Source organism: Apostichopus japonicus, chromosome 10 (assembly GCF_037975245.1).
Source record: "Apostichopus japonicus isolate 1M-3 chromosome 10, ASM3797524v1, whole genome shotgun sequence".
Classification (NCBI taxonomy): domain Eukaryota; kingdom Metazoa; phylum Echinodermata; class Holothuroidea; order Aspidochirotida; family Stichopodidae; genus Apostichopus; species Apostichopus japonicus.
In genome coordinates, this window is record NC_092570.1 from 3,080,960 (window position 1) to 3,095,738 (window position 14,779).

Consider the following 14,779-nt stretch of genomic DNA (forward strand, 5'->3'; position numbering starts at 1 on the left):
GAATCCTTTGAAAATTAGATATCTTTTCTACATAGATACATGTGGACAAAATCTACACAACATTTTGATCTTATAAACATTTGTTCATTAAACCATCCTGGAAGTACTCTTGTTGAATTTCCTTTCCAATAACAATCGAGAGACATTCAGCTCGTATTTGTTTGGAATTTGTTTGATTGTCCGAGACGACTGAATATCTCGCCATGAAACCGAAAGTGCGGTTTGCCTGCACGAATTGCCTTTCCTATGACAATCAAGAGAAATTCAAGTTGTAATTAGTTAGTTAATTAACAAGTTTAAATCATTCCTCTTGACGGCGGGGTAGTATCCACACGGTTTCCATAGATCGCAGAAGTACTTACATGTACATATAGTTTGAAAATGATAACACAGGCACAACCATTAATAAACTTTGCATATCATCAAGCTAAACGTACTTATTTCCTTCTCAGCCGAGGGGGGGAGGGGGGTTCCAGTGATATTCATATTATGAAAAGTTAGTTTAAGCTGTCAATGAGAAATTATCTCACAAAAGGAGTCACAAATTAATGGGTGTTTGACGGTTTCAACCACTTGCAAACTGTTCCCACTGCTTTTATCCAAATCGAACCAACTTTTCAAGTAATAATTGTTGCATGCGTCTTACCACTTCTTGGACTTCAGCCTTGGGGGTGGGTTCCTTGGAATTAAGAACAGTGCCCTCATTGGATGCATATCACACAAAGCTGAGGGGTAAGAAAATATTTCAATCAAAGATATTTTCATTCTGATTTCATTTATCTGTATGAGTGATGATAACCAGAAATGCAAATTAAAAGTAAAGGTCAAAACAATGAACCTTTTGTTTTTGTGTGTGTGTGTGTCTGCATTTGTTTTGTATTCTGACCGAGGACTTGAACAAAAGAATTCCAGGTCCTCGGTTGTGATTTCTAAAGAATCACCACGTCCTCGGAAGAATTCTATTGTATGGGGTATTGTTAAGGTTAGGGTACGTGGATTTGAACAATGGAAAATACAATGGGGTCCACTGTTGGAATGTAATACAAACATGTGTGCGTGTGTCTGTGTGTGTATATGTTGTTGCAACTTCTCACTTGCCAATACCAGCCATTGTAAACCTGTATGCAATTTGTCCAAATACTTTTTAAAGATCAAGTTTATTACCACCACAGTTGTAGCAAGCTATAAACTTACTCATCTTTCAAAAATCCGAAACTTACTGGTTTAGATATAAATTTACAAGTGACAAGCTTACCTGTCTCCCCACAACCTTAGCACTCTCAATCTACCGTGGTTATCACTAACTGGTAACCTTTTTAATGCTGTGCGCTCTCTATGTCCGGACCTCTTCGGTCAATGCCCTTCCATCTTAAATATATATTTCTTGGAGATTGTTGTAAACCCTCAAATTATTTCATAATCATCAAGGTTAATTTTAATCTTCTTTTGGATTTATCTTTGAAATATTGGAACATTTGCTCAGCTGTCAATATTTAGAATTTCATCAAACGCAATTTTTTTTTCCGGTAGACGTATTCCCTCTCTGTCTCCCTTCAATATGTCAAGCCTTATTGGGCTGTGCCAGCCGAGAATAATCTGTTCGCTGAGGGTGATTTCTTTGAAAAACAAAATTGCTGGAATCTTTAGGTCACATCCACATCCTTATAATATTATGTATCCATGCAAACATATCAGATTTCAATATCTGGTGATATTTTGTATCTGGGGACAGCAGAATGAACAATTTCATCATGGCAATTGAGCTGTAAAAGGAATACTGTTGTAAAATCTGGCAATCTTACCAAAAAGAGCCAAATTAATGGAATGGTACATCTTAGAGACAACAGTCATATGACGTGTAATACTAACGTGGTTGACCCTCGGCCATTTCGAGAGCTGTGATCCCTAGAGACCAGAGATCGCTGCGGTTATCGTAAGTGGCGTCGGGATTCTCGTCGCAGGCTATAACCTCCGGAGCCATCCAATATGGCGTCCCGATGAATGTGTTCCTACGACCGACAGTCTTGTCTAGTTGTGCACTGACTCCAAAATCAACTGTTTCGTGAGAAAATAAGCAGGAATATTCATGATAACCCTCTCCGTTAAAGGCATTGAAGACTGGCCCCAAACCACGTGCGGCCATCTGAAAAAGTTAACTTTCTGTTGCTTGCAAGTGACGTTTTGTTCGTGTCGCTACAAAATGCAGACAGTAATGTAACATGATACCTTGTTATCTTTAGCTGGACCTGAGATGTCCACCCCTGTATCGTTTGTATACTGTGCTGTGGGTATTGACCGCAGCTGTATGTACTGACTGTACACTAGTGTCTAATTACCGATGTTAGCAAGCTGTGTGTGTATTTTCTGGGATCGATGGTAGTGTTTAACACTTCCGTAACACCTCATTCGAAACTAGGTAAAATTACCGGCATTAGACGTTTCTTTTTGCGAGAGTCTTCACACCCTTTAAATAGTGTCTAGCCTTCCGGTTTCCAATCATATATGGATATATAAGGTCCCCCAACTGTCGTTACCAAATTGATTGAGTTAAAAATGTTTCTGGTGAGTGATAATCCCCAACATCTCAAAAATTTTTGTCAACACCATGCATATCACACAAAGCTGAGGGGCAAAGCAAATATTTCGAACAAAGATATTTCTAATCTGATTTCATAAACACTATAAACGTTTTTAATCTTACTTCAAATTACGACATATAATTTTTTTTTTTTTATGGAAAATGGTACTAAAATCCTGTAACAACCGATCGATTGCAATATCCGAATATTTACCGACAAGATCACCTGATATATCAGATCAATTGTTATATCTGGATATTGCAATATTATCAATATCCGGATATCATTCAGATAGTAACAGTATGATCACTTAGACACCAACAGTGTATTTTAAAATATTCAATTGAGACTTTTGAACCCACTGAGAAACAATCTGAATTAATCTGTTGTTACCAAAACTTCTACTACGATCAGCTGAGATCGGTTAGATCTTTAACTATTAGTATTGATGCAAATACCTCAACTTTATCAATCTGTGTGACAACAATCACTTACCTAGTTTCACTTCTGCATCTTCGGTCATTAAAACATTCTGCCCTTTTATGTCTCGATGGATAACATGGTTGGCATGCAAATGACTTAAGCCCTGCAGATAGGTCAAAGAAAAACAAAAACAAAAAAAAAAAAACAATTTACATTGTCCAGGTGCAACAAATTTTTGGCTTCTTGTTTGCATCACATTAATGTAGCATGGTAGAATACTCCATTTTTGTGTGTTCCCTAACTCCAGTAGCAGAGTTCAAAAACAAATTTTTGTTGTACAATCGCTTCACAAATTTGGTAAGGAAATTAATTCGCCAAGATGTACATCAACAACTTTCTGCTCGAGGCATGGAAGTTGATAAAATCTCTCCCCTACCTTTCTTTTTCGTTCTCTTTATACTTGCCTCGAAGAGAGAGAAATTCCTTCGTCGAGGAAATTGCTCATAACCTCACCGCCCAACGGTTAATCGATGAACACCTAGAGAGGTAGTGGTAGTTATTTTACTCTCTTTACCGTTGTAGAGAGAATAAAAGAGGGAGGGACTAATAGTGTAGCCATCAGGGGTTTCAAGGACCAAGTTAGTAAACAAATTTAGGCACACTATGCTGTAAAGCTCCCAGGTCCTTCCTTTTAGTCATTATAAGTACTGTTACTCAATGTATTTTCTTTCTTTCAGAGAAACTGCTTTTGTCTAACATAAACCATTGCTGCTATGAACAAGCTTACTGTTTTACTTTCCCTTTTATTTACATTTTATCTTTGGCTATGAAGATCTTGCAAACAGAACAAGACACACAGAGTTATGGTTGACATAGTTTCGGTTGGGGCAAAAAAGATTGTTCTCTGCAGACTGATGTTAGCATTTGCTATTCAATTTTTGACAGGAAATTTGAAATGTTCAGTTTGAATATTTTGATGACTTGGTAAGCATGATTTTTTTAACCATTTTAAAATGGTTAAAAAAAATAAATAACAATAATATTTATATTATTAATTGGAGTATGTGCAGTGCCTCTTTCATCTTTCAAAATTACAGTTGCCTCTGGACCATCTTCTTGAAACTTGAAAATGAAACGTAGGAGGAACGTAACAACTGACTTCCTAAAGGTAACAAACTTATACTCAACTCCTGAGGATTAAACTTGACAGGGGGTGGGGAGGGTCAAGTATTGTTCCAACGCTATCGGTGTAAAAGCAATTTTATTGCCATTTGAACGCCAATTGTCAAACTTTTCCAGTTTCCAGTATCTCCAGAGAGAATCAGCTTAATATCTACAATTTAGCAAATTCTATCACCTGCTTTTGTTTGTTTGTTTATGGTGTGTTTGTTCCTACAAAATCCTACCTACAGTTAATAAAGAGGAGATACATGAGTGAAATGTTTAAAAAATTTTAATCGATAAATTCCCCCTCCACTTGAATAATAATAATAACCTTCTAATAAACTATCTAGAGTAAATATTTTTTGCTTCTGCTTTTTTTTCTTTTCCCTCCAAAGGCCACTGGGGTTGTCTCCCATCCTAGCCAAAATTTAATTTCTTTTTGTTCATTTCAAAATTTGCTGATAGTTTCCCAGTCAACTGCTTTCTCTTCCAAATTTATTTATATCCTTACAGGCCAATCTTTAAATGAGCTTCAAGAAAAAGCATTTGGAATGTCCCTCCCCAACCCACAAATTTAATTCTGACCTTTGACCTTAGCCTGTGACACATAACAATGGCTGTGTATGTTTCTCACTACTACATTGCACCTTAAGATTGGCAGGAAATTACTGTCTCGCTCATTTTGCATAGTCGACGAAAAATGGAAAAATATTCTCAGAGTGCAAAGTACAATCTTAATGAAACTTTGTCCTCTAGTTAGAGGAGAATTGCAAAGTACTGCAAGGCCACCAACAACCCACTCACAATAACCTTTGACCTTAGCCTGTGCCACATAGCAACTGGCTGTGTATTGCTTCTCACTACTTTATTGCACTTTAAAGATTGGCAGGATATGACCGTCTCGCTGGCATTGCATAGTCTACGAAAAAGTGGTCAAGTTATTTGCAGAGTGCACAGAATAATCTTGATGAAACTATATGTCTATTTTCTAGAGAAAAATTGCAAAGTAATGCAAGGCCACCAATCACTGAGTTGTCACGCCATCCAAAATAACCGATTTCTTTTAATCCAGAGGACTATTTGAATCATAATAATGATTTGATGTGCAATTCCTGTTTACATCCTTTGCAGCCTGGAGTTTGTTGATAGGGGAAGCTCTGAATACCTGGCATAAACAACTCAGAAAATTACAACAAAAGCCCCCCCCCCCTACCTCTCCCAAAATATTGCCTGAAAGAGAGAAATGATTTCAGTTTGTAAGCTCAGGTTGTACATCATCAACTTTCTAGGACAGTGAAATGTGGACGGTATTTTATGAGCGAATTTATCGTTCTTGAATGAGGAGTTTGCGTAGATGATAAATAACGATGATAAATAAGAATGAACGGGTTGAAGCAATTAACAGGCTACCTGCCCTTGATACCGTTCCCGGTATCACCCCGTACCCCATCGCTCGAAATGTGCAGGGTTAACCTAAACGACGATGCATAAATTTTGCCTCTCTCTTACCCTTAGTATCTCTCGGCAGATGTATGCAATCCATTCTTCCTTCAGGCTGTTTCCTTTGGTAGCTTTCACCAGATCCGTAACCGACCCCGCTCCGCAGAACTCCATAACGAGCTATAATCATAATAAACCCAAATAGAAACGTTGCGTATTTTGAGACTATAGATATCTTTCTGTTGAGCTTTCTATGGAAACTGATCACTCTTTTTTCCTTTTTTTTCATAAATTCCAGACTTTATTGTTTTACCTTCCTCTTTACATTTTAGTTATCAATAATATACAGCTGTGTTTGTAATATTCCATTATCTTTTGGGAAAAGGTAACCACCATCAATATAAACAGATCGCTTTCACATAATTTACCAACAAAAGAATTAAATGAACAGACTTCGCATCTTGATTCTTCCAGAATAATTTTCAAAAGTCATGGATTAGATCAAAACTAATTATCGTTAATAATTTTACACAGATGCTTCTCTCTTCTCCTTTTTATATTTTGGTACGTGTGAGTCTGGTGATTTGACAGAAATTATTCTTTACTTGAATTAAAAAAGAACAGAATCATTACCCATAACTGGTCATCGTGTCCTTTTAATGCCTTCTTGATAAATGCCCCGTAGTAGGTGGCAATATTTCTGTGATGTGAATACTGAAAGAAAATCAAGTAACCAGAACAATTTACTTTCACATATCAATATATGTAAAGACTCAATACATATAAATTATATTAAACACGATTCCACCCCCCTCCAACCCCCCTCCCCCCCTCCCTGAAAGCTATGCCATCTGTCTTTTTTTATGAGTATCATTCCAAAGCTAGTAGTAAAGAGGAAATTTATGAAGTGAATTGTCCGAAATTAACAATTTAAACATTTCTATCAATACTCTACAGCTAAACACTAATTTTGAACTGACACAGTTTTTGAGACAATTCTGTTTGGTTTCCATGGTAATGTGTTCCTGTGATGACCCAAGATATTACCAGCAGCAGCAGTCCACAAAAACCATAAATAACAAATCAACATTCAATGTAAATCAAGGTTTTTGACATTGTACAAATATATGCATGTACTACTGTAGTTGGCATGATGCCAATTTGCAACACCCTCCTTATTAAGTCTCTCTCTTGCTCAACAATTTTTGCCTCCACTTAGAAGAGGTCTTCATGTCAATATTAGGCCCAGGGAGAATTAATCCTCTCTGTCGAGCTCGAGCATAAACAGGGAAAAAAATGTGTATGATGAAAAATAAAATAAAAAAAAGCTAAAAAAAAAAAAATTGCTAAAAACAAGGACAGTTAGGATTACGAAGGAAGATGACAGGATATGGAAACAATTTCTTCTGAAAGGGCAAAGATGAGGATTGTCAAACAGCTTTGGTGTTGATTTAGGTCATTATTTCTAGAATATCTGACCACAAATATCTCTGTTTTAATAATGAATGCAATACCACTAGCTTGACTAGGGAGATTTTTGATCAAGAAATAATGACAATATTAATTGATAATTTTGGGAAAAAATTCCTACTGGCATATTTCTATGTGATTATCATAAACCTACAATACAAAACTCAGTGACTGGAAGACGATATTTCGAGAATTGAAGAAAAATTCCTAATTGCTATCAATTTAATATCAATTTAACATCAATTTTGATATAAAAAAAATGATATTAAAGATAAACGGTCAAAATTTTGAATTTTGTCACGTAAATTTGGAGAAAAAAAAGACCGGGACAGAAATATACTGTACTGTACTTCTGCCCGTCTCCCTACAGTCTCCACCTGTTCCTCCCCACCCCCTCCCCGTCTGTACAACTGTGGACGCACCTTACCCTTCCCTTTGCTGTGGAAAGTGCAGGGTACCACGATATTTTAAAGCAAAACACAAATCCAACGCATAATACTCTTAGAACTGCTTTAAGAATACCATCATTACATCATGTAACTTTAATAGCACATGTTGCAATTACTGTACTCGGTTGGATTAATGTCAATCTGAACATCGGGAACACAGACTTTGAGCTTTCATATTTACCAACCACACCTATGTTTTTAATTTAAGGGAAACTCTCTTTCCTGCTTAAGTTTTGGTTTCCAGGAAATTTTAGGGTCAAGAACCTGGCTATGTAATGAAGTTACCAGCAACAAAAGCAAATCTGATTCGGGTGTAGAGAGTTGTAATAAAAAAAATATAAAAAACTTAGACAAAGACAGCTGCCAAACGACACTGATTTATGAAAATACTGGCCTGCTAGTGGCAAGACAAGATTATCTCAAAGTTAATGAATTACAAAACCTTGACTCTCATTTAATCTGGTTCAAACTACTTTTACATACAGGCAGATGAATAAGGGATAAGGGGGAGGGGGGGGGGGGGGAGAGGAAGACAAATTTATTTAGTTACAACACACTGCATGTACAAGATGTACAGTAGTAATTCTTACTCCTTAATTATTTTTTTTTTAAACATATTTTCTTTGGTGGGGGGAGGGGAGGATTTAGAAGGAGGGATCATTTTCTTAGTGTGATTAAGCATTGCATTATGAAGATAAAGATTTTTGATGAATGGCTAATGTTCACTAAACATTATGTTCTTCCATCAGTTTAGTAACATGTACAACACATAAAGAGTAATTATTATTCCTTTCATGTTTTTTATTTCGTCTTTTGGGGGGGTAGGGGGGATTTTTTTCAGCCATTACATCAGAGCACAGCTACAGTACTATCACTAAAAATAGGTTGTTTCTCCTTCATCAATTTAATGTTGTTCTTTAATTAACAGAAGAGAAATTATGGTATGAAGATTTTTTATCATAGTAATTTAAAGATGTTTTAAGGTTTCCACAAAAGACAGAAAGAGGAGGGGATGGGTGGAGGATATTGAAGAAAAATTAATACAGTTTATCCCATCAGGGTAAACATTATTGCCAGTTCAAATTTTGATCTATCTTGCAAATAAGAGCTTATAGGCGGGAATCCTCCCATCCCTCATCCAACCCCACCCCCCCTCGCCCCCTTATCCCAACCATCCAAATCAACAGGAAGTAATTTCAAAATCCAAAAATTGTAATCTTGAGCACGTCATCATACAATTTTTGCTTCTAGCTAGAAAAACACAATGTGCCCAAAATACCATATATCAGTTAGAAAATATTAGAGCTGATGATATCCTTAAGCTAATATGGATTTATGGATATCTCAATATGTCAACTTTTTACATTCCTCATAGCTTTCTTAGCGGTGTACGGTTCCTGTTCGACTCTGCCAAAGATCAATTAATCTAGCGAAAACAGCCTGGCTTATTGCTAACCTTTCCCACTGCTATCCCTAATAAAGAGAGAACCACGTAACATTCTATCACATCATAGAACAACCGAACGTGCGGGAGAATATGTCACGCTTTTATAGAAATATCAAGTCTTCTTCGTCGTGACGTCAGACTCTTTAGATTCTGTGTTGTCTGATAATCAGTTCAACCTTTGAGGCATGCTACTTTGATTTCCAAACGAAATGTTTTTGAGATTACAATACCATATTGAGTTATTTATTTCAATCAATCTTTTCCACAGGTAAAATGTATAAAAGTGTGTCAAAAAGGATGAAAATCACCACAGGAAAAAAAATGACAATAATAATAAATGTACTGTAGGCTTAGAAGAGCTTTTGTTAACGGCCCAAAGTGACAATGTATACGTGTAGGAAAGGTCAATTTAAATGACAAATATGCTAGATATTCAAATATGGTCACCTTTGGTCAAAACTCTCAAACAGGTTTTATTACAACCTTCGATGAAATTTTCTTCACTGGGACCTTTCAGTCATCTTGTGTGTTCCTTAAAAATGTCTGAGAACAATTTGGAGAGTAAAGACCTCCAGGAAAGTGTTTTTTGAACACTTCTAGCAATTATATTGTGCTATAATTTGGGGCCTATACTGACTACCTTTAAACGACTTGCACTTTACGCTAATATAGTTGGAGGACAATGTTTGACCCAGGTTGGAATTTCTCTTTCTCTATTGGCCATGTCTGTGATCTCTTACAAGTCCACAGATCATAAAAATATATAATAATTTGGATCATAAATGTGCAACTATATTTTAAACATCTGTATATAATATTAATCAACTTATGCACATCCGTCTTACCTAAGGAAAAATATCCTTAACTTTCCACAACCATTGCTGCAAGTACAATATTAAAGTTTATTCTGTGACAATGATTTATCCGGACAGTGATTCTGGGAAAACAGATTGATAAGAATCAGCTCCTTAAAAAAACAAAGCCTTCTATCTGTCTGTGAATATTTTTCTTCTTTGTTTTTGTACTCAAAACAGCCGCCTCGAGTACCACGGTTACAGGCAAGCATGTAAGTCTTTGATTTGTAAGATTGTACAGGTGTATTATTGTCTCAATTAACTCAAACAAAAACATTGCACTACACACCCGTCATTAAATAAACAACTTTCTTGCCCTACGAGCAATTTGCGAATGATGATAATACAGTATGTCTTCACAGTTAGTAGAATGATAATGCTTCAATTTAGCAATAATTTGGAAAACTTGCACAATCCCTTTGTTATCTAAATGATATCACTGTGTGTATAATACTGGCAGTAATTTGACACATGTAGTAATAACATTTGGCTTGCTGTACCTGGGAAAGTCAGAGAATAAATTATTTTGCAGGTGACTAGATTGAACATGAAAAGGGCACCCACATTTTTCCTGTTATTTTTGTTATGTTTTGGTTTCACTACGGTCAATGTCTTACCGCAAACAATTAGTCATGTACGTAGATCCTGTTGAACTGATAAAACGTTTGTGTTGCTAAATCTTTGATACACTCAATACAAAAGTTACTCAGGGAACCGTAAAGAAGTACTAGGAACCATTCAATATTGAATGTGGGTTGAAACAAAAGTATGGGTAACAGAATCGGATGGAAATGGGTACAATACGTTTGTAGACTTTCTACGACAGCTAGGATACCATTTTAGGGGGTCATGTGGGAGGGGGGAGGGTGGGACTGTGGGGGAACATATTCAGAAAAAGCATCAAATATGCTTAAATTTCTATGAACTTCCTAGACTTTGAGGAGCCTAACAGAGCCTAGTCTTTAGGCTTTCTTTATCCCTTCACCCAATTCTGACCAACAATTGATCTTGCCATGTAGACAGGTCTTTTGTTTCTTTCTACTTCTATGGTTAAAACAACTCTTCTGGGGGGTGTGGGGGGAGTGGTGTACCTGACGGGATGATGATCTAATAATGACAAGTTTAAGGGTTCCGTAACTTGTCTGTTTTATAATAAACAGGATATAAACATGAAAACTATTGTCACACAAAGGTACAATAGAAATCCACCCATCCCCTACCATACCTCCCAATCAATACACATCTCCACACCTAGACCATTTCCTTCCCTTCCGATTATCTTTATGCCCTCTTCATTTATTTGAAACAGGTGTCAGACTTTCAGTGCTGTCTAGTTTCAAATTTGACACAAAGAGTTATTATGTAGTTGAGTCCCACATGCCCCCACAATACACATGAACTGTGAATAAAAAACTAGAACCAGAAAAAAAAACACTGGTATTCTACACGCTGCCTTTGGGAATTACAAAGACTTAGGGGACAGAATTATGTCACTTCAGTATTTCATTTCCTTGAATAAAAAAGCTAGTCTGAGTTAGGCCAACTCCCTGCATATATATATATCACAAGAATCTACACCACCATCAGTACCAGCCAGTTACAATGAACTCTGCACTACTGATTCATGTGGTTTTAACCTTTTGAAATTGCAGGTTCTTTTACAGCCACTTCTACCTGCCAGCAGGTTACAGCTTTTATCTGAGTCATGTGTTAAGGGTAAATACTACCTAAAGTAAAACAATCCTTGGGTGTGCCTGACAGGAAGATATAAAGTCAGTATTGAGAGGTTAAGTAGTTCAGTTTGTTTGTCTAACAATAAGAGACATATAAACACATGAGAAAAGAATGTTGTTTATTTATTTTTTATTCCACCACCCCTTACTGTTTGAAGTCATAAATTGTTTTATATTCACAAAACAAATCAACAAACCCTTGGAAGATTTTCTTCAAATAACAATAAAATATTCACTACAACGTCTACAAAGATTATAAATCTGATCCATAATTAATGTTATGTTGCTAAACCATCTAAGATATCTTGCATGATGCCACATACTGTATGCAACCTCCTACGTACTGTATGATTCAATTTCAAGTTTCCCGAAAGCATGCTGGCCAGAGGGACATGGCCTTCCCCCCTCTCTGTATCCAACGGTAGTTTTTACAAGGCATTCTGCATCTCCACAGATGCAATTTCAACACCACTGAACATTGGTCTGATTCCTGGCATCCCCCTTCTTCTCCTTCTCCCCCCCCCCCACTTATCTCAATCTTATGTCAAAATTTCTAAGTTTGAGAAGTTTGATCAAGTTATAGTTGACTATCATCCCTGCTAATTATGCCTGGCTTGAATTTAGCTCTGTTTGGGTCAGCAGTCTCAATACAATGCGACCATGGCACCACAATCATACCGCAATAAAACCCTCCAAGACTCAAAATAAAAGTACAGCAACCTATTGAAAAGGGGGCATGTAAACATCCAGGCTGAAAAACCAACTCCCAAACTCTTTCATTTATGGTCTGACTCAAAGCCACCTACTGGATTCCATGAAAATTGGTACCTCAAATGTCGTCAAGATGATTCAAGAATCGACAAGATATTGGCACCCAACTTTGTCGAAAACACGATCTCTCGATGTTGCCAAACCCTTTTCAGAGGCAGCTTCTCTATAATTAAAGGTTGCTAGAAATACTAGTCGAATTGTTTCCAGACACAGACAGTGAGGCTCAGATTACAGTAGACGATTCCTCTGTCATGACAAAAACATGGACTGAATGCTCGCTCTGTGATGGCAGAGTGCGAACCCATCTGTGAGAGTACGGAGGACAACACCACTCACACCCCATTCCAGAGAATGTGACCCTCATGGGGGAATGGGGGATGGGGGGAGGTCTAAAGGGCTGTTTCTTGAACTAAAGCTTAACAATGAATATATGTCCATGACCACAATGACTTTTTATTTGGGAGAAAGTGAGAGAGTGGGGGGGGAGGGTAATATATTTCTACTTTTTCCTTATGTTCTGATTTTTTTAAATTTGAAAACAGCCTTCAAAGGAGAACATATATACTAAGATCATCATTCTCACATATTACTTACAGTTTATTTTAAAAATCTCACCTTTTTCAAGACATTAATTTCTAGTTTTATTTCTTCTTCTTCTTCCTGGAAAGAAAAATGTTGTGACAAGAATGAGAAAAAATAGCAATAATCTCATAATTACATACACAAATGCATACAGACACACAACTGATGAAGACAACTTACATTACAAACAATGCATCAAGTGTACTCAGTTGGCATCTCCTTAACCTGCCTGCATAATTCAGTACAATGATACCATCACATGGATATACTGGAAATTCACATTTTTGTAGCAGATTTGTTTATTAAATTGTAAATTTTTTATTTTTCTTCTGACTCTTATAAAATACTAGCCTTCCTTAACTTCCTTTGTACAACATCTGCTATATATACATATATCTTTGCACTTTGTGTAGCATTTTGTCAATTTTTGCAAAGCATTTTGCATATGGATACTGGCTGAAGTACTTCACGACGTGCCTGGTGTCCCAATTGAAAAGTCATTAATGATGCAATCCAAGAAATGACAAAATTAACTTTAATCCTTTTGTTTTGGAATCAAAGATTGAATATGAATCTTTCTAAATAACTTTAATTTACATACTGAAAATACCACACCATTGATAAATTGCACCATTTCCTTCTTCCTTAAGCCGACAGTAACTACCGACGATGGAATGATCGGCCTTCGAGTCATCACTACCAAACCTGCATTTTTATCATTTTTAAACAGCTGTGAATTTTAACCCCTCTCCGACTAAGAATAATTACACCAATTAGAACATATTGAGAAACTGTTGCATGTAACGGAATGTTCAAAAATGAGTCATGGAAGCCAGGTTTTTGGCTACCGCCTATCACTCACTACCTTTGGAATGGCTAATTTGCCCGAGGCCTTACACGATTTCTTTCGGTGTATGTGAACCGATCCCTGGACAAAATGGGGAGGCTATTTTTACAGGCCGGCTTAAAACATGGACCTGCTGTCCGGATTAGAGTTGAGGCAGGGTTGTAGAATCATTGTTGTGATTTTGAAAACTGGAATTTAAAAGGGATCGAATATCTGGATCCTGTAAAGATTGTTTGCCTCAGGTTGTTTGCATTGCAATATATGTCTTTACAAAGGGGGGGGGGGGGGAGGGCTTTATGTGTGGTAAAAATACTAGTACTATATCTTACTATATATTACATTATTCCCTCTGTGAGATGTGTGTACTATGGAGCTTAAAAAAATTTACATTTTAAGGAAGTATTTATTAATTTTATTAAAATTGCAAAATACGGAACAGTTAAATACAATAAAACTCAGGGAATCTATTTTACCGACAATAATGGTCAAAAGATTTCACAAAAATGATTTCCAAGAAGGGGGATCTAATCTACATCCTCAATAGAATATAAGAAAACAACTCTGTGAAGGATTCCTTAGCACTTTTTCAACAGAAAGAGATCAAATATTTCAGCAAAAATGTCTCATTTATTATTTAAGCTACTTTGGATTTATATCGCTAGGTGATACAGACTATCCCAAAACTTGGTGAAAGCTGGTCTACATGGAGAAGATATCTCCACTCACCCACTGCCCCCCCCCCCCCCTCCTCCCATCCACTTTGAATATTTGTTCGTGCTTAGAACTTAGTAAAATGTAGTTATATTTTGCAATTTTTATGTTCAAAAATTTTTTTGGGCCACAAATATCTGCAATATCTTTTTTTCTCCAAATTTTTCTGGCAACCTTCAAACAGTTCTTGGTGATCCTGTAAAGGTCGCTACCCCCCCCCCCTGTATGTATACATGTTGCAATTTGCAAGAATGCGTTCATGAAATGGATGCTGTTATGACACTCTACACTTTATTCCAGTTGCTCTGA

At 36.6% G+C, this 14,779-nt stretch overlaps 1 protein-coding gene across 2 annotated transcripts in view; it reads right to left on the bottom strand.

Moving 5' to 3' along the window:
- The window catches only part of LOC139974884 (serine/threonine-protein kinase mig-15-like), a 56,331-nt gene that overhangs the window by 22,705 nt on the left and 18,847 nt on the right, over positions 1-14,779 (bottom strand). For both annotated transcript variants that reach the window (XM_071982398.1, XM_071982397.1), the window contains exons 4-9: positions 12,946-12,990; positions 6,240-6,320; positions 5,676-5,786; positions 3,075-3,165; positions 1,870-2,055; positions 647-725 (exon numbers count right to left, since the gene is read on the bottom strand). In XM_071982398.1, coding sequence (XP_071838499.1) covers positions 647-725; positions 1,870-2,055; positions 3,075-3,165; positions 5,676-5,786; positions 6,240-6,320; positions 12,946-12,990 — 593 coding nt within the window. The remainder of the gene's footprint in view (positions 1-646; positions 726-1,869; positions 2,056-3,074; positions 3,166-5,675; positions 5,787-6,239; positions 6,321-12,945; positions 12,991-14,779) is intronic.